This window comes from Kryptolebias marmoratus, linkage group LG7 (assembly GCF_001649575.2).
Source record: "Kryptolebias marmoratus isolate JLee-2015 linkage group LG7, ASM164957v2, whole genome shotgun sequence".
Taxonomy (NCBI): Eukaryota; Metazoa; Chordata; class Actinopteri; order Cyprinodontiformes; family Rivulidae; genus Kryptolebias; species Kryptolebias marmoratus.
The window spans coordinates 2,248,595-2,276,350 of record NC_051436.1 but is presented as its reverse complement, the minus strand read 5'-3'; the positions used below and the strand labels follow the sequence as shown (position 1 = coordinate 2,276,350).

The following is a 27,756-nucleotide window of genomic DNA, read 5'->3' as shown; positions in this document are numbered from 1 at the left end:
CCCGGTACGCCTGAAAACTTAACAAAATAAATCTGTACATTATTGCTTACATGAAGCTTTGGACCAGAATAAGTCCTCCCTTACCCTGTTCTTAATGTTCATTAAAAGAGTTTCTAGCAGTTTACTGTCAGAAATTAATTGTAAAATTTGTCATTAAGTTCTTTGTAGAATCACTGCTGTCTAAAAAGTTGATTTATTTCTGTTTGTATTTACCTTACAGGATTGCAGCGGAGCCAGAAGACGTAGATTTGCCAGGTCCAAATACAGCTATGAAAAACCAGCCTTGATCAGCATGGGCTGGAGTAAATAGGTAAGACTGTTATTTCTAACTCATAATGATTTTGTTGCTTTTTGCGTGACAGAAACAAACCATTCAGACTGAGGTCTAAGTCATACCCTGAGAAACAGCTGCCTAGTAGATATAAGAAGTGAAAGCAAAAGGCAGAAAAGAAATCAGAGATGTAATGCAGAGAGAAATGAAGCTTCTGCTAAACAGCAATGAGTCACATTTTCATCTAATTCTTTCCTCAGATGGTTTCCATGGTGACTCGGACTGACCTACCGGCTGCCGACCTTCATGATGACCCCAGACCTGAGTCCTGATCCAGAGACTGGATGTGTGAAAGGATGAGCTCATCTCCAGCTGCAGTGATGAAGATTCGTTAACTCACACAGCTAGAATTAGCTGCTGTTTGAACAGAAGTGCTGTGTGGACAGGACAAAAATATTATTAATGAGAGGCTGAAATGAATCTTTTACCGGTTTTTTATGTAAAACAATTTAAGGAATTGTTTGGGCTTCATTTAACCTAATTTAAAAACTGATTTGTATAATCTGTTATAAACTACTGAAATTCTAATTATGGTCAGATATAATCTGTAATTCATACATTATAATTTATTCTCTACTTACTTTCAGTTTCAAACTATGTATTGCATGACTGTCTTTTGAATGTTTGGGTTACCTAATGATTTGTGATTCTTGTATTTATGAGCTTCTGAAGAACTTTAAAAAATCATCAAAATAAAACTGTTGAGACAAAAATCAGAACCAGATTATTTCTTTAAAAAGTTCAAGAGATATTTGTTACGGTGACCTAATTGTTGGGGCCATTGCAAATGGTCATCCAAACAAACTGCAAAGAGTTTTCAGACAGACTTGTGATTGATGTTTTTAAATGGTTTGGACTAAATATAGTCCAAATTTATCCATCTGTTATAAACTACTGAACCACACATTTACATACAACCCTGAGCATCTCTGGCTAAATTTGATCTAAAATCCAACAGAGATACTCTGGAATAAATAAAAGATTTAACTAAACTTAATGTTTACCCTGTATATGATTAACATCTTCGTGGTACAAGACCATAAAATTGTCCACAGTTTGTTCAGATATAAACTCTGAACCTCATCACCATTTTTTTAAGAAAGTTTTCTTAAAAACTTAGGGTTAGGGTAACCCTAACCCACAAAATCTTGATGTGAAATTCTGAATTATATCTGATAAAATCAAAATAATAATATTTTTTCAGAAATGAGGATTTCTGTAATCTGGGTTTCTCTTAGATTGCAGAAATTATACCAACACTTCCAGACTTTGTTAACATGATTTTGGATTTCTCCATAGATGCCCCATCCTAATGAGCTTCAACTTTGAAAGTTGGATTTTGCATGATTGAAATCACAGTTTAATATCTTTTATGGTTCTTCCACAATCATAGTTTATGTTTCTGGATTTTCAGCCTTAAGGTTCAGAGCTCACATTGAGTTGTTTTGAATTAATGTCTAAAAGGTTCTTTAATCACAGTACCCTATAAGTGGATCATCTTGTCCTAACACTGTGTTGATATATCTTTACTGATTGGGACTGTGAAGGTTTTATCTATGAGCTTAAAAAGCTTCGTGTTGGAACACCTTTTTGCAGCAAACACCACCTCCCTGGGAGGTGTTTTTAGCTTTCATGACCTTTCATATGCCTGCTGTGAAAATGATAACCAGCTTTACTTTTCTTTATCGCCATAAAAATCCATTTCTGCTCAAATCTCAACTTCTCTTTCTGATATTTTAAAATGAATGAAGAAACAAAACGTTCAACTAAATCAATTAGCTTCTGGTAATTCAGACGTGTCGGTAGATTCATCACAACATAGAAATCTCCTCACTTGCCAACAAAAGATCACAAAGACTCTAAATGTTATCATTGATGACAAATTCTTCTCACCCACTATATCATAAAAGGCAGGCGATCAAGTAATTGACTGTCTGTACCTGTCTGGTAGTAAAATATCTCATTAACCAATTTACAGATTATTTAGAAACTCCTAGAAACCAATAATAATTGGATGTACTGTACATCTACAACTAATTACTATAATACCATTTTTCACATGAGTGTTTTTAGCCTGGACCCATCTCTGAGAAGTTAAAAACAGAATGAAATTTGCAGACACATTTGTGGCTGGGTGTTGGGCAGCTAAAGTTTTGAAGTTACTTAACGCAGCCAGCAGGTGGCGACACATTCTTCCTGTTAGAGACATGATGTTCAATTAGATGTTCCACCCATGATCTCTTGACTGTGGGTTCACAAGGCTCTTCATTCACCAAAGAATAACATTTATTTAAAGTACATGTTCAAAACATCCAATTCTGTTTCAAGAAAACAGGTGGAAACAGGTAAGAACAGGTAACAACAGGTAACAACAGGTAAAATCAGGTAACGACAGGTAACAGGTAAGAACAGGTAACATAAATCAAATGTCTCAAGATAAAGTCATAAAAATACATTTCTAAGCATGCCCTGTCTTGGCTTTCATATGAAACACTTAATGTTGTTGTTTTTTGTATGATATTTTTGACTTTTTAATTTTGTGTTTTTATGATGTAAAGCACTTTGAACTGCCTTGTGCTGAGATGTCATATACAAATAAACTTAACTTCATACTCCCCTCTAAACTGACCAATACGTCTTATCTATCCAACTAGTTGTCTTTGACCAGTGGTGGGTAGTTGTGCTCCAATGTACCACAGTGTTTTACCTAGTTTTTATTAAAGAGATCATTATCATCGTCAAGTTTACAAGCATTTCAATGTTACAACATTGTTCAATGACAATTGCACAATTTTGAGAAAGACTATATGTCATAAATACCAGCTACAACTGTGCTCCTAAGTATGTATCTTTAACTGTTATTCACCATTAAACTATTTGCACAAACCAATGAAACCACTTTTTCTGGCAAAGGTTAACAGGAAACTAATTAAGTTTGCAACAAAGTCTCTGTTGGTGTGTCCATACCTTACATTCCAGAGCTGTGATGAAGCTGTTAGTGGTTGAAAGAAGTAACTGATACTCACCAGTTTCATAGTTTATATTCCAGGAATCCTGCAAGAGCAAACCTTTTTTTAACAGCACTTGACTGATGGTGTGCACGAGGATTCAAGCTGAGTCGTTGTTTGATTCCAATTCACAACTCTACGAATTATTGCAACTATTAAATTTGTTACACGTGTGCAAGAAAAATATAGAGTGCTTACATCAGTTACTGCTTGCAGTCAACAGAGACCTTTGCATCTGAGCTCAACCCACCTCATGTTTTTCAAGCCAGGTGAGTGAACAAGGTTTGGAATCACAACTGCTTTTTCTCACCTTGTGATACACACCCCAGGCAACACACCCCTCACCAAAGTGCAAATCATGGGTGAACAAAAAGGCCATTCAAAGAGATACAAAAAAATATTCATATAGGTCATACAGCAGTCACTCATGCTTTGCTTAATGTTCAGTGTGGTGCTCACAACCATAACAACCATAACAAACTACTGAGGAGCTGTTTGTTACTTTTAAATAGGCTGTTTGTCTCTGTGTGTCCCTGTGATGGACTTGCGACCTGTCCAGGGTGTCATGAAGTTCACACAGTAAATGGATGTGTTCTGTTATAGTGTTGTTACATGCATGTAATAAAGTTTCTGGCTTTTTACCAGCTGTCTCCTGATTTTATTTACAACTGTTACCCACAACCATCCAGAACATGGCAATCCTAAGATTTGAAAAGAATCCAACTAGACTTCCTTTCTTGCCTGTTGAACACATTTCACCTCTCATCAAATAAACCCTCTCCAGTTCTGATTATGAGTTAAAAGTTTGAAGTTTATAAGGCGTTGTCAGAACAATCACAGTCACATGACTCACTGACCCACACATTTATCCTATGACTCATTTGGGTCATTGGAAATGAATTTGGATGTCATACCGTCACCTGCTGGCTGTTTCCTGCAAGTGTTCACCGTCACAGGTGCTATTCGTCACCTGACAGCAAATATGTCTAAAAATAAGATTCTTTTCTATTGTTTTACAAATGGAAATATGCTGTTACAGAACAGAACAGAATAGAATAGCTTTCTTTATAAGTATATAAAAGTACAGGAATTGCCTTTTAGTATTTTCCAGGTCTGGATAAGTGTGGAAAAAGTAAAACAAATCATGGGAAAATGTTTGTGTTTCCAGATTTTATAACTCATTCTGTTTTCAAAAAAATACAAGTTTACATTTTTGGAAACAAACTGTTAAGCAAGCACAGTGTTTTTCATATTTATAATACATATAGAAGATTGACACACTTTATGAGCCAAGTGAGGGTTAAATTTATCAAGTATAGGTGCAAACCATTTGGCATATGTTGCACACAGTGTTCACAACTTGTCAATCACAAGACAACCCAGCTAATTTTCTGCTTTTTCCTACTATTATGAACTAGTTTTACAGAATAAACCCTGTGTTATTTTAACAAAAAATTATATATATATATAATAACTATAATAATCATGCTTCTAGTTTCTAGGTCACATTTTCTTTTCTTCTGAGAAGCCCAGTTAATAACTTCCGACAAGAAGGTGTTTATTTAAGAAGGTTTTTCCCCTAAGACTGTTTATATAGTTTCAGTTTTCTTTATAAATAGGCCAACTTCTGCTGATACTGTTTACAAAACATTATTTTTAATTCTTAATTTAAAAAAAAAACAAGTGAAGCTTTCTTTAAAAATGATTCATCACAACAGACACTACTGACTACACACACATATACTGGTTTTGCTAGTTAGCCGGACAATTTTTTCAAACCAGTTTTTTGCAACACTAAACAGACACCTCCTTCCACTTATGGTAGAAAGATGCAGTAAATCTTCAAAAATTCTGTTTGAGCTATACAACACAAATCTAACTTTAAAGTTAAGATAAACACATCAGAAATCAAAATACAAGAACCTGACGCAATGCTGTATTAAGAGGACAACGATAATGAGGTACTTAGCTCCGCCCATGACACAATCAGTAATTGCCAGGGCCAACTTTATTTGTCAGGACCATGTCCTTACACATACACAAACATGATATTTCTGTGTATTAAAAAGGCCAAACATATTCAGCCTTCTTGCATTGCTGGCATTCAATCATAGTGGCCAGTTTCCTTTTTTAATGTGTTTACCAAAATGTCTCATGACCGCGGTAACCTCTATGGAAAACCATGGATGCTTTTTTGCTCTCCTAGCAGTTTCCAGGGATACTAGAAACAAAGACAAAATAAATCATTAATTAAAACCAACTCCACTTTAAACATTTTTAAAACAATTAGGAAATTTGTGGTTGGTATATTATTTCAACCTGGAGAGACTCACACAGAGAGATAAAGACAATTAGAGTGTTTTATTGGCTAGAGGTCTTTGGCGTTCAGGCCCCAGCAGAAGACGAGTTTGCAGAGAACCGCTGTGAGCTTGAATGATCGAAGTAGGGTGAGAGATTAGGGTAGTCTTCCCCCAGGACCCGGACCTGGTGGTGGTGTGGAGAGGAGTCCAGAGGAGCATAAGAAAGCGAGGGTGGAGATCGGGGAGGCGGTGGGACGAGACTTGGCTGGCGAGCAGGAGGAGCCGTGGACGGAGAGCCTTATATCCTGCACCTGGATGCGATTTGGCAGCTGAGAGCGAGGATCCGCGATGACTGATGCTGGACAGCTGGGTGAGTCTGCCAGGTTGAAATTGTGGCGAGCCTTCACTTGTTGTAACAATGCTTCTTGGCTAGAGGTTTTGTACTAATGTAATGTCTGTTTATTCCCCTTTTAAATTGTGAATTCATAAAGAAAATACAGTAATTGTTTAGGAATTAACTTAAAACCTTAAATCTACATTAATAACTTTTTGCCATGCAGAGGAAAAATTTTACACCTGTAATTAAAAAAAAAAAAAAGATCCACTCTCAACACAGCTTGTTCTTCAACAGAACAAACTAACTAACCAACTAAAACAAAACAAAAGCATACACTCATTTAGGACTTATACTACCAGTCAAAAGTTTGGACCCACCTTCTCATTTTAATAAGAATGAGAAGATAAAGGTATGCAGAGAACTATGAACATATGCAGCATGTCCATCAAGACTATTATTATTATGCGCATAGGAAAACAACAAAGATTTTTCACATAATTGTGTGGGGCCATTTTCGGGGTGTCACAACAGCCAATCAGAATAAGACACTGTGTGAAAATTCATGAGGTCTTGCTATTACACAACCTGCCTCCGGGGGCGCTGTGATACACAGTTTATACACAAAATCAGGTTTATGTGTATTAAACGGACATCTTGTTTTGTTTTGTTTTTTGCATTTTTAGGGTTAATGGACCAATAGAAACCCTTCTACATTTTTAGAATTTTGTCAAAATTAGCAGGACACCGCTCCTGTCCTGTTAATCCAAAATGTCCTTCGAGTGTGGTGTGTATTCTGACCAAATGTCCTGCTAAACCACATCTACTAACGCGCACACACACACGCACACACACACACACAGGTTATTTTATTAAGTACACCTGTTTAATTGGTTGTCAACACAAATTAAATTAAAGTGATGGTTGTGCATAAAAATCCAGGCAGAGCAATAGTTTCTGAAATGCTCAGACTGCCTGGCACCACATTCATCTTTCCCATTCTCATGGTCAAATGGAGCTTCAGCACGTCTACAAGCCTAAATGTATTGATTTGCTGCCATGTGCTTGGCTGATTAGCTAGTTGTGTTAACAAGGACTTGTAACAGGATGAGTGTATATGTACAGCCCCTCCGCTCGTATAGTAGCATTCCAACAGTGTGAAGTTCTCTGCCTTTGTCCAGGAATGTCTTGTTCCCGTAGCTCATTTCTTCCTCAGAATGTCCCGGTTGTCCAACATCTGATGCAGACTTTGGTAATCCATATGACATATAAGACAAATTGATTGTTATATATTTTGTAATTTAGCCACTCCAAATGACATTCCAGTGTCTGCTGTGATGAATCTTATTTTAAATTTGTCATTTAAGAACATTTCCCATGTTTCTAATAAATTAATAATTGATAATAATGTTTTGTAAACAGAAACAGTAAAAGTTGGCTTCTTTATAAAGAAAATTGAAACTATATAAATGTTTTGGTAATAACAATAATAATCATGCTCCCAGTGTCTAGGTCACACTTTTCTCTTCTGAGAAGTCCAGTCATTAACTTCTGACAAGGAAGTTTTAAATAAAGAGTGATAAAATTAGTATAATGAATAAAGTTCAACCTTTATAAACCAAGTGCTTAAAAGTTTTGTATTATCAAAGCATAGAATTATAATATTATTGCAGTAGTTAAATAAATATTCACTTGACAGAATGCATACAGTGTCTGCTTTTATTAGGATCTATGATTTTGCCTGTTTGTCTACTGTCTTTATGCTCCCATGGCCACAAATGTGCAGCATTAGATTCTGTTTCCATCGGAACTAGTGTTTGTTTGAACTCTTTAAGGTAAACACTTGTTTGATGTCTTAACACAGAAAATGGGACAACTGAAGTGTCATTATTGTTTTGGATTGTTACCTAGTTTCAGCTGCCACAGTAAATCATTCAGACTTAATATGCAAATCTAGCACCAAGGTGTGGTGGTGTACTGTTTGTGCGTCAGCTTTCTGGGTGGATCTTTCCTCATGCTGACCATATTTCTTTGTGATTCAGAATCAACAATAATAATATGGATTTAAAATGAACAGTTTATAGCAAAACTTATTCTAAAAGTGTTTCTTGATTATATACACTTATTTATAGACAGGTTACAAAAAAAAAATAACACAATTATTATTTTTTTTTTAGGATTTAGGGTTAGGGTAATCCTAAAACTATCCCTCAATTGAAGGAGTTTCCGTTTCTCTTCTGTATGAAGGAGGACATTTTATTCATTTTTGAACTGTAGTTTTTAAACAGGTTACCTGAAGAAATAAATTTATTTTCATTTGTTCTCAAGTGATAATTTTTGTGTTTATTGTTACTGTTTCATAAATTCTGAACGAAAACACGTATTTGGACTATAAAGTGCTTTCTATTTACCTAAAAACACTGATCAAATTCTGTGACTGTTTTGGTCAAACTTTGAAAATAGTAAAAATAATGAAAACGTTTTTTATTTTGATCATTTTCATTGCATTTGATGCACGAGCCTCTTAACCTGTACAGGTAAAAGTTAGCTGACAGCAGAGTAATAAAAACCTTTATTCATACAAAAATATTTCATACAAAAATTTTATTTTGCAATGACCCAGATTTGAAACAAAACAGGACATTGATCAAGCTAGAGGGAGGTAACCACAAAATTCAATTGCGCATTTGTTACGTGTTAGGTATGCACCTTGTTTCGTTCTGTTCTTTGGCCAGGTGACACCTCCCAACCTAATTTCATTATGACAATATTAAAGATACTTTGAACTATAAGGCCACTCCATCATCACTTAACAATCCACCATCCACTCCCTTTTCTGGGTGTGGATGGAACAAAGGATGGAGATAAAAAGAAGACAGACAGAGAGGAAGAGACAGATCAGTGCTCTCAAGACAGAGACATCACCAAACAAATCTGTTCAACTGCAGCAAGATCTTCAGAGAGTCTCCTCCACAGAAGCCTTCATCGTCCTAATCTTTGAAAACGGTAAGACTGTCTTCAGTTCCTGTACTGTTAGTTAGACTCTGATAACACAGTAAATAACATAATAAAAAACAGAAACCTTTTTAAATGTATGAAGGTTGACATTAGATCAAAGTGGCATGTCTGTTCTGTCAGTGTTTTTGGTTTCTGCTGAGCATTTAAAAGTGTAAACCATCACTAACCTGAACAGAGCTTTCTTTACTAAAAATTTCCGCTCATCTGTGTGTCTACTAGCTCTTGTTAGCTGTGTGACAAGCCTCCAAGATGCATCGCCCCCTACTGTACCTGTGCGTTCTCATCGCACTGACAGGTAATCTAGAAAAACAACACTTAGAGACAAATATTCAAAATGTTTACTGTCTGTAACTCAACGTTCATCTGTCTCCATGTTTGTAGGTGCTGCTACAGCTGAGATCTGCACCTTGACCGGCCCCACTGTCATTGACTTTCAGGGTCATCTTAATAATGTGACAGATCGGTGTGCGTACTCTCTGCTAGCAGACTCTGGCAATGACTTGAAAGTGGTTGCCAACTTTCGGGAACGTCGCCATAGAGACGTGAGCTTTGTGGACAGTGTGACTCTGACTGTGGGCAGTTCAGCTGATGAAATTGTCCTGGAACAAGGAGGCAGAGTCCTGGTAAGTTACAAACAACTGCAGGAAAGATATCAGAGTAACATTTAATCTAAAGGGCTCTCTACCACCCCCTCCTCTTCCTTAAACTCCTGATCTTCCTGCAGAATCTCATCTTACTTCTGTGACATTATTATAAGATTCATAAACTCAGTGGCTGTCCAGCTTGTTTCTCAGTGTTTAAATGACTCAATGTTTCCTCAAACTCTTCTTGTTGATGCAGGTGAACGATGCAGTGATGTCCATCAACAGCACTGGCCAAAACTTTTTTGGTGTTGACGTGGTCAAGGATGAAACTGGAGTTACTGCAGAGTTTACCACCACTGAATACACCATAAATGTGTTCTTTGATGGCACCACGGCACAGATCTCCATGGAAGGTAGAAAAAATACACTTATAACTAACCCTAAGTCTCAAATATCTGTACAAACATTTTAAACATAATCCTCTTATTAAATTACTGGTTGTGTTGAACAAGTTTTATTAGCAATACGTTTCTGACATGCATTCTGTTGGGAAACTTTTCAGTTCCTGTTAATTCAACTCTGACTGGTCTGTGTACTGACTCCAGCGATGTTTCAAGTGGTTACAACTGCTACAGGTATTACCTCCTGACAAGCTCAGTTTCTGCTCTCTACTGGTTTATGAATGAGCTTCTGACATGTTATAAGTCTTTTCTGAACAAGTCAGAGGACAGAAGGAGAATAAATCTTAAACTCATGTTGTTTGTCGCCCCCTAGCAGTGAGACCGATTGCACAGAAGAGAATTCAACTGCCTGTGAAGAAGTGACTAAACGGTGAGCACATTCATCTACACAACAGGAAACATCTGTCTGTGTTACACGTTGCTCATGTTATATCACATGGTAAATGAAGAAAGAATATAGGTTTGTCACTAATTATCTTTTCTTCCCTGTGTGAATTAGCTGCAACATCCTGACAAAATACACCTTCGCCTCCTGTAACGCTGATCTTGACCCAACACCCTACATAGATGCCTGCAAGGAAACTGTGAGCAGATATCCATTAAAGGATGGTCTCATTACTCAGTTCCTGTGGGCCTATGCCAGAGCCTGCAGCTTGGTCGGCCACAATGAACTGGGAGACTGGTGGACCAAGGCTGAATGCTGTAAGACCTTAACATCTTCTTGCAGAACATTTTTTTTTCCATTTTTAAAATAAAACTGTTTTAAAAAATAAAATGTCTGTTTTCTGCTGTAGCTCCACCTAAGGCTTATTGTCAGGATGTAATCTGCAGAGATCATGAGTTCTGTGGCTGGAAGTTCAGTGGAGAACCTGCCTGCCTCTGCAGAGCTGACTTTGGCTGCACATACAGAGACTCCAACACTCTTGGTATTACATCCGTGACATATGCATATTATGACTGAGTAACTGAAAAAACACATTCTGAATGATTTTTCCTTTGCATATATGTTTTCAGGTGATCCCACAGTTTGCAAGCATAACTCTGCTTCCCTCACTCTTGCTAACTGTCTGCTGGAGGAAAGAGGCATCGACTATGAAGTCTTACATCTCTATGACCCGACCTGCAAGGGTGAGCTGAATGAGGACAACAACATGGTGACTTTCAACTTCGACACCAGCAACCTCTGTGGAGCAATAATCTCGGTGGGTTTGATGTCCAACTAAACACAAAGAGAAAATCTCCTGCAGCTTGTCCTGCAATTCAACAAAGTTACTCCTTAACTTCTGTAGTTTTGATGTTTTGTTGGTTGTTATTATGTTGAACATCAAGATAAAGATGTAACAAAATTCAATTATTTAAATAAGGAAAGGTACGTAAGCTATTTCAGTTCCAACATCTGAATGTGTCATCCTCCAGTATGATGAAAATGAAATCAACTACACAAACGCCATCATAAACCAGAACTTCACTGACGATATCGTTCGCCACGACCAAGTGTTCATTGAGTTTTCCTGCTTCCATCGTCAACCTGACCTGAGAACCGTTTCTTTCACCATCATGGACAACAGGTACTGGCTGTGATGTTAGTCATGATACTTAACTTTTTGTCTTCTAGTGTGTGAGTTATAAGATCTAACTTGTGATTGTCTTTTTGTTCTACAGCTATATGCACATAACAACTGGTGAATGGACTTACAATGTGTCCATGATCCCCTACATAGACGAAAAGTGCAGCAAAGTTGTCGCTACAGAAACTGAAGTGAAGCTCAATCAGAAGGTCTGGGTGGAGCTGAAGACCCAGGGGCTGGATGAAGAAACAATCGCCGTGGTGACTGACTCCTGCTGGGCAACCAGTGTGTCGGATCCTTACAGCACCTCAAGATACGACCTGATCATAAATGGGTGAGAGATGTTCCTAAATGAGGCCAATGACTCCCGTTTATCAGATATCCTTTGTGAACATACATTCTGATTCTGCTTTAACACTGTTTTCCTTTTTCTCAGCTGTGCCAACCCTCGTGATGGGACTGTGCGTGTGAGGGGAAATGGAGTAGGAACTTCCAACCGCTTCTCCTTTAACATGTTTGAGTTCAGACAACATTCTAATCATGTCCATCTGCACTGCCAACTCCGGCTGTGTCTTAAAAAGAACAACAACTGTGTCCCGGTACGCAAGAAAGCTTTATAAGCTTTCAGCTTTACAGCTTTAATACTGTTTATAAAACTCCTGTATCAGAATGGCTGCTCTTTACTTTTAAATGAAAGCTTTGACTATAAGTTCTTGCAGAATCAGCCCTGATTGTGCATATTTTGGACTTAAAATCTCTATTTCTGCCTTTCAGATGTGTCCTTCAAGTAAAAGGAGACGTAGATTTGCCAGGTCCAAATACACCCAGGATGAACCAGCCCTCATCAGCATGGGCTGGAGGAAATAGGTAAGACTCTTCATTTATAATTCATATTAATTTGTTGCTTTTTATTTGTAAGAGCATATGTTTATATAAAATAACTTGAATTCATCCTAAAAGTATATCGAACTGGACATTATCTTTTGATCTTACTGTTTAAGATATATCTTGTGATAAATACTTTGAATTGGAAGAACATAAAATCGTAGATGGTTACAGGCTGATACACAGAGGTCAGGGTGAAGTTATGTCTTCAGAAACAGTTGATTAGCAGATTTTAGAAGGAAGAACTGAGAGCTAGAAGGCTGCAAATAGATAAAACATGGAGCAAGGTAACATGTTTGTAAATGAAAAATAACTGACATTTTTATTCAATTACCTTCTCAGATGGTTTCCACGGTGACCTTGACTGACCTACTGGCTGCCAACCTCAACAATGACCCCAGACCTGAGTCCTGATCCAGAGACTGGATGTGTGAAAGGATGAGCTCATCTCCAGTTGCAGTGATGAAGCTTTGGTTGCTCTCACAGCTGACAGGACAGGACAAAACACTCAATCATGACAGACTCTTAAATTAATCTTTTTCCAGCCTTGTTATTTTGGGAACTGTGTGGGCTAAATGTGAATTCATGAAAACCTAATTTAAACTTTTATAAATATAATTTTTATAAATTATTGAAATGCTAATATAATCAAATATATATTGTAAATCACAGATTTACAGGTAGATTTTGGAGAAAATTTCAATTCAACATTTAATTTATAATTAGTCTTTTAAAAAGTGACACTCAGGGTTTATACGCTAGACAGAATAAATTTAGCTGTGTTTACTTTTACTTTTTTAAATTGTGTATTGTTATTTCTACTGTATAGGTTGTTTAACAATCTATGCTTCTTTTATCTGTAACTTTTTTCTAAAACAATGTAGTAGACTGCATGCAAATAAAATTTCTGAGACAAAAAGAACAGAACCTGATTTTTGTTTTCTTTAAAGGTCAATTTATAAATGTAACACCGACTTGATTATCAGACCCAATAAAAAAGATTACATTCAAATAAGGATAATTAAGTATTGTCAGTAATGCATACATGTCTAAAGCCTGGAGTGTCTCTGGATTAATCTGATCTAAAATCAGTCAGAGAAGTTCAGCACAACATGAAGATTGAACCTCCATCTACTCAGAAATAACATTTTTTGAGTATGCAAAACATTTTATTGTTTCAGGGTGTCCACATAAAAACAATGTTTTTGGAAACTAGGTTTTAGAGTGAAAATATTCTGAATCGCCACCCTTGCATTTTCATGTGGACAGTCTAAATGCAACCTTTTAAAGAATAAGGAGATTAATGTTTTGGAAAAGGATCTACAGTGTAGATCTTTAAAGCAGTGGGGGCCAGTCCGGGTCCTTGAGGGCCATTATTCTGCATGTTTTAGTTGCTTCTCTGCTTTTCAGCAGGTCTTCAAATTCTGCAGAAGCCTGTTAATCCCTTATTCATTAAAATCAGATGTGTCAAAGCAGAGAATCAAGTAAAACATGCAGAATAGTGTCCCTCCAGGACCAGAATTGGACACCACTGCATTAAAAACATGCAAACTAAAGGAATAGATTTAAAAGACCAACACTCCTGTAGAATTAAAGAATTACCGTATTACTACTCTACATACGGGCCTGACATAATTACTGCAGCATTTTGAGTCATTTTTTGTGTTTAAGTGTGAATAAAAGCATTTCTAGAAACAGTCCCTTGTTTACAAGGATATTTTTAGAAACTGAAAATAAAAAGACTGTTTTGAAAAGAGCTTTTCTGTGTGGATGGGGCCTTAATATTGACTGCAGTTTAAGACACAGCAGAGAACATTTTATCCTAACATGTATAGTGTATTTACATTTCTTCAATGTGCAGCTTGTGAAAATTGTATCTATTAGTTCCTTAAAGCTTACCTTTGGAACCCCTTTTCTCTCCCATATTTACCACCTCCTTTGGCCAAAGGATTAGCCTGAATGACCTCTCATATCCCTCCTGTGCAGATGATGGCTTTTATTTTCCTTCTCGCCAAAAAGTTGTTGGTGAAAACAACCCTGGCAGGAGGTTGGACTCAGTCAGATTCTTTGTGGACACAAGCACACTGAATAAACTGGAAGCTTTAATTCACAAAATCAGACAATCTCTCCACAGCTAATGAGCTGCATGATAATTTAATTTCCCCTCATGGTTAATTACAGCACTAAGTCTTGCTTTATTTAAATGTGCTATGACCAGAAAAAGGGTTTTGGAAAGTCAGCTTACTTGTAGATAAGATAAAAATACAGTATTGTCAAAATAATTATTTGTTTCCTTTTCACTCAACACTCCACATTACTTTCCCAGCATAAACTGCTCACGTCCTGGCCTAGAGCGCCTTCTGCTGGCCTTGCTGTACTTAGCAGGAATGCAAGAAATCACATCTCCTGTGAAAATGCAGTGTGTTCTCCACTCTTCACACACTGACAGCAACACAGCAGGAGAAATGCGAGCACAGGCTTCCAGTATCTGTAGTTTCAGGTGCTGCACATCTCGTATCTTCACAGCAGAGACAACTGCCTTCAGATGACCCCAAAGATAAAAGTCTAAGGGGGTCGGATCGAGAGACCTTGGGGGCCATTCAACTGGCCCACGACGACCAATCCACTTTCCAGGAAGTGGAAGTGGGAGAAGAGGGTTGCATTGACAATCCAACACAATGGGCAGCACTTTGAACACATTTTATAAGTGCTGAGAAACTTATAAATAACTCATGACAGGATAAAGTTACGTTAAAACCAAGCACACCGTTGTTTTTCTTGTGACATTCCCAATAAGTTTGATGTGTCACATGACCCTCTTCCCATTGAAAAAACAAAAGTTGGATCCAATATGGCCAACTATGGTCACCACCCATCTTGAAAAGTNAGATTCACCTTTTGACTCAGTTCTCTCTTCACCACGACAGATCGGTACAGCGCCTGCTTCACTGCAGACGCTGCACCAATCCGCCTGTCGATCTCCCGCTCCATTTTTCCCTCATTCGTGAAAAAGATCCTGAGATACTTAAACGCCTCCACTTGGGGCAGGACATCTTCCCCGACCCGGAGAAGGCACTCTACCCGTTTCCGGCTCAAGACCATGGCCTCGGATTTGGAGGCACTGATCCTCATCCCAGCTGCTTCACATTTGGCTGCGAACTGCTCCAGCAAAAGCTGCAGATCATGGCCTGATGAAGCCAAGGCCGAAGGCCACCAAAACGGATCCCCTCAACACCTTGGCTGCGCCTACAAATTCTGTCCATAAATGTTATGAACAGAATCGATGACAAAGGGCAACTATGGCGGAGTCCAACTCTCACTGGAAACAAACCTGACTTACTGCCCGCAATGTGTGATCCCTCTGTGGTTGGAACACACTCTCCGATCCCCATTTTTAAATAAGGGGACCACCACCCCAGTCTGCCAATCCAGGGGAACTGCTCCCGATGTCCACGCAATATTGCAGTGTCACGTTAGCCAACACATCCCTACAACATCCAGAGCCTTAAGGAACTCTGAGCAAATCTCATCCACCCCCGGAGCCCTGCCACCGAGGAGCTTTTTAACCACCTCAGTGACCTCAGCACCGGAGATTGGATAGCCCAACCCAAAATCCCCAGGCTCCACCTCCTCAGTGGAAGACGTGCTGGTGGGATTGAGGAGGTCTTCGAAGTATTCCGCCCACCGAGCCACAAGGTCCTGAGTCGAGGTCAGCAGCACACCACCCCCACTATAAACAGTGTTGGTGCTGCACTGCTTTCCCCTCCTGAGACGCCGCATGGTGGACCAGAATCGCCTTGAAGCCGTGCGGAAGTCTTTCTCCATGGCCTCTCTGAACTCCTCCCATGCCCGAGTTTTTGCCTCAGCGACCACCTGAGCTGCATGCCGCTTGGACTGCCGGTACCTGTCAGCTGCTTCTGGGGTCCCACAGGCCAAAAATGCCCGATAGGACTCCTTCTTCAGTCTGACAGCATCCATCACCGCTGGTGTCCACCAGCGGGTTCGAGGGTTGCCACCGCAACAGGCACCAACTACCTTGCGACCACAGCGAGTGAGCTGCTTAATAATTTAATTTCCCCTCAAGGTTAAAAACAACATTTAGGAACCACTCAATCAAAACAGCCCAAAATTTCTGCTCAGGTTTCAGCTTCTGTTTGAACTATATGAACCTTAAAAAATAATAATATATAGGTCCTGATGCCAGGTAACAGGTAAGTGACACAGAAATTTTTTTGAGTTTTCAACTTAACTGTTCTCAGAACAGCTCCCCTTATCATTGAGGTGTAGACGGACAGCTGAGTTTTGGTCTGTGGAGATAACTTTGATCACATTACACGCATAGATGGAGGAAATGTTTAATGTTTTCTCAACAACAAATGTTTGTTTGTAAAATATAAAAGAAGTGTCAAATATTGAAATTAATGATAGTAATAACTAGAGATATTACATTTTCTGTGAAAATGTAGTGTGAAAGTTCAGGCCTGAATGACTTTGCAAAAATTGGCTGAAACTGAAACTGAGTCGTTGAAGCTGAAAGAAGTCAAACACTATCTAAACACTAAAAGAAACAAAACACCAGCTAAAAACTAAAACATGCATTACAAGTAAATGGCCTGGACTTGTGTAGTGCTTTACACTACAGTCAGTCATTCACCCATTCGTCCACACATTCACACACTGATGGTCGTAAGCTACATTTTAGCCTCAGCTGCCCTGTGGCAGACTGACAATGAGGCTGCCATGACACTGGCGCCACCGAACAGTAGGCAAGGTGTCTTGCCCAAGGACACAACGGCTGAGACGGACAGAGAGGGCAACCCACCGGTTACCTCCTAAGCCACTGCTGCCCCCCAAGCACATACATAACCTTAACCTAAACTCAAGTTAGACCTTAACACAACCCTAACCCAAAACTGATGTTCCATCATATTAGGACTAGATTTGGACCCCATAAGAACTACGGATCTTGACAACATATAGGTGATTTTACTAGAAAAGGTCATAATAAAGACAGAAAAAAGAGAAAAAGAACAGACACACACAGAAACATGGAAAAAACCATCATCACTCTGCCTTCACCTTCACAGGTTGGTAATAATAAAAGTAATTGCAGGCGTTAACTTTGAAATGCTCAATCAATCATGAGTTCAGAATGACAAGATACAGGCTGTGCTGGAACACCAAACGCCTGTGGTAGTAGCAGAGAGTCCATTTTTAACACATAATACAAGAAACAAAAGGTCATTCTAGATCACATGAGATATTATATAAGATATTTCACCTAACGGCATTTAAAGTGTATAAAGAAAATGACTTTAATGCTTTCATTTCTCAACATAATATAATCTTAGTCTAAAATTCTGACACAAAGGGTAGACTGGAATATGCATTATTTCAAGTAATGCTACGCTTTGAACTAAACCCTGTGAAAACTGTGGTGTCATTCTTATATTAAATAATTGTAACCTGGTATTAATGGTGCCCTAAATATTTTACCGCAATAAATAGGTCAGTCTCATTATGCAAATCAACTAAAAGGTATGGCGGTATGCTTCAAAGGCTTCCTCCAGAGTTTGTTTGAAATATTTTAACTCAACAAACAGGTTGCAGGTTTGCCTCTGCCTTTCAATGTGGAGTTTGCACGTTCTCCTCGTGCTTGTGTGGCTTTTCACCTTAGCCCTAAACCTAAAATATGATGTTCCATCTTATTAGGACCATACTTTGGTCCCCATAAAAACTTAATCCTAACAAGCTGCATGATTTTATTGCTGCTTTGTCATTGCCTTCAGCAGCAGACGATAATCAAAGTAATTACAGGGAAGTTTTTACTTTAACGTGTTCAATTAGTCATCAGATCTGAATTAAAAGATCAACATCGAAACAATAATTACAGACTAATGTAAAAATTCAAAATTGGATCATTAAACATTTTAAATGGGGATGTTTATTACAAATACCTAATATTATATCAATATATAATATGTGTGTGAATGTGTGTTTGTATGCCTGGTTTTTATTTACCTTGTTAGAACCTTTTCTGGAATAATCACATACCTTTACAGGACTGGTAGTCCTTATCTGGACCAAAACCCAGTCCTGATGCAGCAGAACCTCATTTTTTTTTAGGTAGGGGGTTGTTTTAGGTTTAGACCACTGTTTGTCAGTAAAATATCTTATCAACCACTGAACACATTTTAATGAAACCTTTGGAAAGAAATCTTTGCGTTGCCATCTACAACTGATTAACTTTTGGAGTCAACCAATGCAAGATGGCCACCACAGATTTTTCCCCTAAACATATACAAAAAAGGCTACATCACAGTGTGTTTTACAGTTACTGAGCTAAAGTTTGGTGTGGTTGTGGCTGAGACTTATTTTCAACACAAATTACTAGATTCAGTAGATCTTGTGAGATATTGCATGACATTGCACCTTATGTTATTATCATTGCATGAAGAAAATGACTTTAAAGCTTTCATTTCTCAACATAATATATTATTAGTCCAAAATTCTGACACAAAGGGTAGACTGCAATATGCATTATTTTAAGGAATGCCAGGCTTTAAACTAAAACCTGTGAAAACTGTGGTGTCATTCTTATATTAAATAATTGTAACCTTGTATTAATTGTGTCCTAAATATTTTATCGCAATAAATAGGTCATTCTCATTATGCAAATCAACTAAAAGGTATGGCGGTATGCTTCAAAGGCTTCCTCCAGAGTTTGTTTGAAATATTTTAACTCAACAAACAGGTTGCAGGTTTGCCTCTGCCTTTCAATGTGGAGTTTGCACGTTCTCCTCGTGCTTGTGTGGCTTTTCACCTTAGCCCTAAACCTAAAATATGATGTTCCATCTTATTAGGACCATACTTTGGTCCCCATAAAAACTTAATCCTAACAAGCTGCATGATTTTATTGCTGCTTTGTCAATGCCTTCAGCAGCAGACGATAATCAAAGTAATTACAGGGAAGTTTTTACTTTAACGTGTTCAATTAGTCATCAGATCTGAATTAAAAGATCAACATCGAAACAATAATTACAGACTAATGTAAAAATTCAAAATTGGATCATTAAACATTTTAAATGGGGATGTTTATTACAAATACCTAATATTATATCAATATATAATATGTGTGTGAATGTGTGTTTGTATGCCTGGTTTTTATTTACCTTGTTAGAACCTTTTCTGGAATAATCACCCATCTTGACAGGATTCCTTATCTGGACCAAAACCCGGTCCTGATGCAGCAGAACCTCATTTTTTTAGGTAGGGAGTTGGTTTAGGTTTAGACCACTGTTTGTCAGTAAAATATCTTATCAACCACTGAACACATTTTAATGAAACCTTTGGAAAGAAATCTTTGCGTTGCCATCTACAACTGATTAACTTTTGGAGTCAACCAATGCAAGATGGCCACCACCCCTATTTCCCTAATCATACACAAAAATGGCTACATTACTGTGGTTTTAACAGATACTGAGCTAAAGTTTGGTGTGGTTGTAGCTGAGAGTTTTTTTCAACACATACTACTAGATCAGATCATTAAATCATTAGAGTATCTATCTATCTATCTATCTATCTATCTATCTATCTATCTATCTATCTATCTATCTATCTATCTATCTATCTATCTATCTATCTATCTATCTATCTATCTATCTGTCTGTCTCTCTGTCTGTCTGTCTGTCTATCTGTCATGCATATGTTAATGTGTTTGGTATGTACATTATTTCTTCCTGTTTCTTTCTGCCAAGTGCCACCTCCTAACCTAATTTCACTATGAGGATAACAAAGTTATTTTCAACTTTAAGGCCACTCTATCATCACGTGGAAATCAATCATCCACACCCTTTTCTGGGTGTGGATGGAAGAGAGGATGAAGATAAAAAGAGGGGAGACAGAGAGGAAGACACAGATCAGTGCTCTCAAGACAGAGACATCACCAAACAAATCTGTTCAACTGCAGCAAGATCTTCAGAGAGTCTCCTCCACAGAAGCCTTCATCGCCCTAATCTTTGAAAACGGTAAGACTGACTAAGTTCCTGTACTGTTAGTTAGACTCTGATAACACAGTAAATGATGTGATATAGAACACAATTTTAAATGTATGAAGGTAGACACCAGACCAGAGCGGTGAATATCTGATAAGAAAATGATCTATATTTACTGAACGAGTTGCTGTTCTGGTCAATGATTCTGGTTTCTGCTGAGCATTTCTAAGTGTAAACCATCACTTACCTGCACAGAACCTTCTTTACTAAGAATTTCTACTCATCTGTGTGTCTACTAGCTCTTGTTAGCTGTGTGACAAGCCTCCAAGATGCACCGCCCCCTGCTCTACCTGTGCGTTCTCATCGCACTGACAGGTAATCTAGAAAAACAACACTTAGTGGCAAATATTCAAAGTGTTTACTGTCTGTAACTCAACGTTCATCTGTCTCCATGTTTGTAGGTGCTGCTACAGCTGAGATCTGCACCTTGACCGGCCCCACTGTCATTGACTTTCAGGGTCATCTTAATAATGTGACAGATCGGTGTGCGTACTCTCTGCTAGCAGACTCTGGCAATGACTTGAAAGTGGTTGCCAACTTTCGGGAACGTCGCCATAGAGACGTGAGCTTTGTGGACAGTGTGACTCTGACTGTGGGCAGTTCAGCTGATGAAATTGTCCTGGAACAAGGAGGCAGAGTCCTGGTAAGTTACAAACAACTGCAGGAAAGATATCAGAGTAACATTTAATCTAAAGGACTCTCTACCACCCCCTCCTCTTCCTTAAACTCCTGATCTTCCTGCAGAAATTGCAGATTCATAAACTCAGTGGCTGTCCAGCTTGTTTCTCAGTGTTTAAATGACTCAATGTTTCCTCAAACTCTTCTTGTTGATGCAGGTGAACGATGTAGTGATGTCCATCAACAGCACTAGCCGAAACTTTTTTGGTGTTGACGTAGTCAAGGATGAAACTGGAGTTACTGCAGAGTTTACAACCACTGAATACACCATAAATGTGTTCTTTGATGGCACCACAGCACAGATCTCCATGGAAGGTAGAAAAAATACACTTATAACTAACCCTAAGTCTCAAATATCTGTTTAAACATTTTAAACATAATCCTTTTATTAAATTACTGGTTGTGTTGACCAAATTTTATTAGCAATACGTTTCTGACATGCATTCTGTTGGGAAACTTTTCAGTTCCTGTTAATTCAACTCTGACTGGTCTGTGTACTGACTCCAGCGATGTTTCAAGTGGTTACAACTGCTACAGGTATCACCTCCTGACAAATTCAGTTTCTGCTCTGCTACTGGTTAATGAATGAGCTTCTGACATGTTTTGAGTCTTTTTAGAATGAGACAGAGGAAGGGGAAGGAAAATCTTAAACTTGTGTTGTTTGTCGCCCCCTAGCAGTGAGACCGATTGCACAGAAGCTCCTGACAGTTCAATCGACTGTGAAGCAGTGACTAAACGGTGAGCACGTTCATCTACACAACAGGAAACATCTGTCTGTGTTACACGTTGCTCATGTTATATCACATGGTAAATGAAGAAAGAATATAGGTTTGTCACTAATTATCTTTTCTTCCCTGTGTGAATTAGCTGCAACATCCTGACAAAATACGCCTTCACTTCCTGTAACGCTGATCTTGACCCAACACCTTACATAGATGCCTGCAAGGAAACTATGTGCAGATATCCTTTAGAGGATGGTCTCATTACCCAGTTCCTGTGGGCCTATGCCAGAGCCTGCAGCTTGGTCGGCCACAATGAACTGGGAGACTGGTGGACTAGGGCCGAATGCTGTAAGACCTTAAATACAGAACTGTCAGTAATGTTTATATATATATATATATATATATATATATATATATATATATATATATATATATATATATATATGTAAATACTAATTAAAAGCTTTCAGAATAACATATGGTAATTCTGTGTTCTTCTGTAGCTCCACCCAAGGCTTATTGTCAGGATGTAATCTGCAGCGATCATGAGTTCTGTGGCTGGAAGTTCAGTGGAGAACCTGCCTGCCTCTGCAGAGCTGACTTTGGCTGCACGTACAGAGCATCCAACACTCTTGGTATGACATCCGTGACATATGCATATTATGACTGAGTAACTGAAAAAACACATTCTGAATGATTTTTCCTTTGCATATATGTTTTTAGGTGATCCAACAGTCTGTGAGCATAACTCTGCTTCCCTCACTCTCGCTAACTGTCTGCTGGAGGAAAGAGGCATCGACCACAAAGTCTTACATCTCGTTGACCCGACATGCAAAGGCAAGCTGAATGAGAACAACATGGTGACTTTCAACTTCGACACCAGCAACCTCTGTGGAGCAACAATCTTGGTGGGTTCCATATCCAAGTAAAGAGAAAGAGAAAATGTCCTTCAGCTCGTCCTGCAGTTACTCCTTAACTTCTGTAGTTTTTATGTTTTGTTGGTTGTTGTTATGTTTAACCTCTTTTGAGTCCATTAGAAGCAGTAAAGATCTAAAGACTGCACAAACCTAAATGTAGAAAGATAAATGAGCTTTTCTCAATTTTCCAATATCTGAATGTGTCATCCTGCAGTCCGTTGACAATGAAATCAACTACACAAACGCCATCATAAACCAGAACTTCACTGGCGATATCGTTCGCCACGACCAAGTGTTCATTGAGTTTTCCTGCTTCCATCGTCAACCTGACCTGAGGACCGTTTCCTTCACCATCATGGACAACAGGTACTGGCTGTGATTTTTTGTTTTAGTCATGATACATAACTTTATGTCTTCTAGTGTGTGAGTTTATGTCTTTTTGTTCTGCAGCTATGTGGGCCGCATCACATCTGGAGAATGGACTTACAATGTGTCCATGATCCCCTACATAGACGAAAAGTGCACTAAAGTTGTAGCTACAGGAACTGAAGTGAAGCTCAATCAGAAGGTCTGGGTGGAGCTGAAGACCTATGGGCTGGATGAAGAGACAATCGCCGTGGTGACCGACTCCTGCTGGGCAACCAGTGTGTCGGATCCTGACAGCAAACCCAGACATGACCTGATCATAGATGGGTGAGAGATGTTCTTAAATGTGGCCAATGACTTCCATTTATGACATATCCTTTGTGAATTTTACTTAAAACACTGTTTTCTATTTTTTTCAGCTGTGCAAACCCTGATGATGGGACAGTGCGTGTGAAGGGAAATGGAGTAGGAACTTCCAACCGCTTCTCCTTTAACATGTTTGAGTTCACCAGACATCCTGATAATGTCCATCTGCACTGCCAACTCCGGCTGTGTCTCAAAAAGGACAACAACTGTGTCCCGGTACGCATAAAAGCTTTACAGCTTTAATACTGTTTATAAAACTCCTGAACCAGAATGGCTGCTCTTTACTTTTAAATGAAAGCTTTGACTATAAGTTCTTGCAGAATCAGCCCCGATTGACCATATTTTGGACTTAAATTCTCTGTTTCTGCCTTTCAGATGTGCCCTTCAAGTAAAAGGAGACGTAGATTTGCCAGGTCCAAATACACCCAGGATGAACCAGCCCTCATCAGCATGGGCTGGAGGAAATAGGTAAGACTCTTCATTTATAATTCATATTAATTTGTTGCTTTTTATTTGTAAGAGCATATGTTTATATAAAATAACTTGAATTCATCCTAAAAGTATATCGAACTGGACATTATCTTTTGATCTTACTGTTTAAGATATATCTTGTGATAAATACTTTGAATTGGAAGAACATAAAATCGTAGATGGTTACAGGCTGATACACAGAGGTCAGGGTGAAGTTATGTCTTCAGAAACAGTTGATTAGCAGATTTTAGAAGGAAGAACTGAGAGCTAGAAGGCTGCAAATAGATAAAACATGGAGCAAGGTAACATGTTTGTAAATGAAAAATAACTGACATTTTTATTCAATTACCTTCTCAGATGGTTTCCACGGTGACCTTGACTGACCTACTGGCTGCCAACCTCAACAATGACCCCAGACCTGAGTCCTGATCCAGAGACTGGATGTGTGAAAGGATGAGCTCATCTCCAGTTGCAGTGATGAAGCTTTGGTTGCTCTCACAGCTGACAGGACAGGACAAAACACTCAATCATGACAGACTCTTAAATTAATCTTTTTCCAGCCTTGTTATTTTGGGAACTGTGTGGGCTAAATGTGAATTCATGAAAACCTAATTTAAACTTTTATAAATATAATTTTTATAAATTATTGAAATGCTAATATAATCAAATATATATTGTAAATCACAGATTTACAGGTAGATTTTGGAGAAAATTTCAATTCAACATTTAATTTATAATTAGTCTTTTAAAAAGTGACACTCAGGGTTTATACGCTAGACAGAATAAATTTAGCTGTGTTTACTTTTACTTTTTTAAATTGTGTATTGTTATTTCTACTGTATAGGTTGTTTAACAATCTATGCTTCTTTTATCTGTAACTTTTTTCTAAAACAATGTAGTAGACTGCATGCAAATAAAATTTCTGAGACAAAAAGAACAGAACCTGATTTTTGTTTTCTTTAAAGGTCAATTTATAAATGTAACACCGACTTGATTATCAGACCCAATAAAAAAGATTACATTCAAATAAGGATAATTAAGTATTGTCAGTAATGCATACATGTCTAAAGCCTGGAGTGTCTCTGGATTAATCTGATCTAAAATCAGTCAGAGAAGTTCAGCACAACATGAAGATTGAACCTCCATCTACTCAGAAATAACATTTTTTGAGTATGCAAAACATTTTATTGTTTCAGGGTGTCCACATAAAAACAATGTTTTTGGAAACTAGGTTTTAGAGTGAAAATATTCTGAATCGCCACCCTTGCATTTTCATGTGGACAGTCTAAATGCAACCTTTTAAAGAATAAGGAGATTAATGTTTTGGAAAAGGATCTACAGTGTAGATCTTTAAAGCAGTGGGGGCCAGTCCGGGTCCTTGAGGGCCATTATTCTGCATGTTTTAGTTGCTTCTCTGCTTTTCAGCAGGTCTTCAAATTCTGCAGAAGCCTGTTAATCCCTTATTCATTAAAATCAGATGTGTCAAAGCAGAGAATCAAGTAAAACATGCAGAATAGTGTCCCTCCAGGACCAGAATTGGACACCACTGCATTAAAAACATGCAAACTAAAGGAATAGATTTAAAAGACCAACACTCCTGTAGAATTAAAGAATTACCGTATTACTACTCTACATACGGGCCTGACATAATTACTGCAGCATTTTGAGTCATTTTTTGTGTTTAAGTGTGAATAAAAGCATTTCTAGAAACAGTCCCTTGTTTACAAGGATATTTTTAGAAACTGAAAATAAAAAGACTGTTTTGAAAAGAGCTTTTCTGTGTGGATGGGGCCTTAATATTGACTGCAGTTTAAGACACAGCAGAGAACATTTTATCCTAACATGTATAGTGTATTTACATTTCTTCAATGTGCAGCTTGTGAAAATTGTATCTATTAGTTCCTTAAAGCTTACCTTTGGAACCCCTTTTCTCTCCCATATTTACCACCTCCTTTGGCCAAAGGATTAGCCTGAATGACCTCTCATATCCCTCCTGTGCAGATGATGGCTTTTATTTTCCTTCTCGCCAAAAAGTTGTTGGTGAAAACAACCCTGGCAGGAGGTTGGACTCAGTCAGATTCTTTGTGGACACAAGCACACTGAATAAACTGGAAGCTTTAATTCACAAAATCAGACAATCTCTCCACAGCTAATGAGCTGCATGATAATTTAATTTCCCCTCATGGTTAATTACAGCACTAAGTCTTGCTTTATTTAAATGTGCTATGACCAGAAAAAGGGTTTTGGAAAGTCAGCTTACTTGTAGATAAGATAAAAATACAGTATTGTCAAAATAATTATTTGTTTCCTTTTCACTCAACACTCCACATTACTTTCCCAGCATAAACTGCTCACGTCCTGGCCTAGAGCGCCTTCTGCTGGCCTTGCTGTACTTAGCAGGAATGCAAGAAATCACATCTCCTGTGAAAATGCAGTGTGTTCTCCACTCTTCACACACTGACAGCAACACAGCAGGAGAAATGCGAGCACAGGCTTCCAGTATCTGTAGTTTCAGGTGCTGCACATCTCGTATCTTCACAGCAGAGACAACTGCCTTCAGATGACCCCAAAGATAAAAGTCTAAGGGGGTCGGATCGAGAGACCTTGGGGGCCATTCAACTGGCCCACGACGACCAATCCACTTTCCAGGAAGTGGAAGTGGGAGAAGAGGGTTGCATTGACAATCCAACACAATGGGCAGCACTTTGAACACATTTTATAAGTGCTGAGAAACTTATAAATAACTCATGACAGGATAAAGTTACGTTAAAACCAAGCACACCGTTGTTTTTCTTGTGACATTCCCAATAAGTTTGATGTGTCACATGACCCTCTTCCCATTGAAAAAACAAAAGTTGGATCCAATATGGCCAACTATGGTCACCACCCATCTTGAAAAGTTTCCCCCCTCCTACTAATGTGCCACAAACAGGAAGTTAATATCACCAACCATTCCCATTTTATTAAGGTGTATCCATAGAAATGGCTCACCCTGTATATATATATATATAAACCTGCTCAGTCCTGTGGTGCAGCGTTTTATGGAGCGCAGGTGGAAGTCGCTGACAGCCACAGTTCTGCAGTGCAAACCAAGGTGGTCCACAGCTGAGAGGAGGAAGACTGAAGGAGTCTGGATCACCAGACTAAACGCAGTGGTACCTGGTGAAGGTTTGGTTTGTGTTATTTGTTTTATTTAGTGGGTAGCTGGAACCACCGACCCTCACCTCCAGACCTAACCCTCACCTTGACCTCTGGTCCTGAACCTAAACCTAACCCTGACCTTTAACCCTAACCCTAAACCTGACTTATGATCTGATCAGAATCTGTCCCCTCTGATTTTTACAGCTCCTTCTGGGGAACTTCAGGTTATATAATCCCTCTGGTAGGATCTGGTTCTTGATTGGGTTCTCCTCCTAGAAGGATATGCCATGCTCTAACCACCTCCAGTAGGAGGCGACTGATCAGATTAGTAAACCCCGTCAGATAACTCCTTTCACTGCAGAGGAGCAGCAGCTCTACACTGAGCTCCTTCTGGTATCTTTAAGGATGAACCTCGTCGTTCTTTAGAAGCAAAGTATCAAAAAATAAGATAATTGTTTAACATTTTTAGTTTCACTTTTATTAGCATTTACTAACTTCATGACACATCCCTACTATCTCACCTGCCCCCAAAGGGGGGGGGGGGGGGGGGGG

The 27,756-nt window shown here is 38.5% G+C and overlaps 2 protein-coding genes and 1 long non-coding RNA gene across 4 annotated transcripts in view; all 3 read left to right on the top strand.

The window, feature by feature from the left end:
* LOC108228922 (alpha-tectorin) overlaps nt 1-24,648 on the top strand; it is a 28,144-nt gene extending 3,496 nt beyond the window's left edge. Inside the window, exons 1-14 of one of the 2 annotated variants that reach the window (XM_017441528.3) lie at nt 20,367-20,516; nt 20,783-20,858; nt 20,945-21,186; nt 21,380-21,536; nt 21,686-21,758; nt 21,897-21,959; nt 22,089-22,291; nt 22,447-22,578; nt 22,667-22,851; nt 23,075-23,226; nt 23,311-23,553; nt 23,646-23,808; nt 23,968-24,060; nt 24,421-24,648. In XM_017441528.3, coding sequence (XP_017297017.1) covers nt 20,813-20,858; nt 20,945-21,186; nt 21,380-21,536; nt 21,686-21,758; nt 21,897-21,959; nt 22,089-22,291; nt 22,447-22,578; nt 22,667-22,851; nt 23,075-23,226; nt 23,311-23,553; nt 23,646-23,808; nt 23,968-24,060 — 1,752 coding nt within the window. In that variant the 5' untranslated portion in view covers nt 20,367-20,516; nt 20,783-20,812 and the 3' untranslated portion in view covers nt 24,421-24,648. Of the gene's footprint in view, nt 1-20,366; nt 20,517-20,782; nt 20,859-20,944; nt 21,187-21,379; nt 21,537-21,685; nt 21,759-21,896; nt 21,960-22,088; nt 22,292-22,446; nt 22,579-22,666; nt 22,852-23,074; nt 23,227-23,310; nt 23,554-23,645; nt 23,809-23,967; nt 24,061-24,420 lie in introns of those variants that run through there. The other variant, XM_037976340.1, reaches the window with a different exon arrangement.
* Nucleotides 150-1,047, top strand: LOC112449963. Its single transcript, XR_003038512.2, has 2 exons — nt 150-310; nt 532-1,047. It is a non-coding gene; the product is annotated as an uncharacterized LOC112449963 (long non-coding RNA).
* Nucleotides 8,822-13,059, top strand: LOC108251282 (pancreatic secretory granule membrane major glycoprotein GP2-like). The gene is made up of 14 exons (XM_017441527.3): nt 8,822-8,979; nt 9,211-9,286; nt 9,373-9,614; nt 9,832-9,988; nt 10,138-10,210; nt 10,350-10,406; nt 10,536-10,738; nt 10,831-10,962; nt 11,051-11,238; nt 11,453-11,604; nt 11,699-11,938; nt 12,041-12,203; nt 12,379-12,471; nt 12,832-13,059. Exons 2-13 carry the CDS (start codon nt 9,241-9,243, stop codon nt 12,469-12,471), a joined length of 1,746 nt encoding a protein of 581 aa, XP_017297016.1. The 5' UTR covers nt 8,822-8,979; nt 9,211-9,240; the 3' UTR covers nt 12,832-13,059.
* Nucleotides 24,649-27,756: the final 3,108 nt, after the last annotated feature.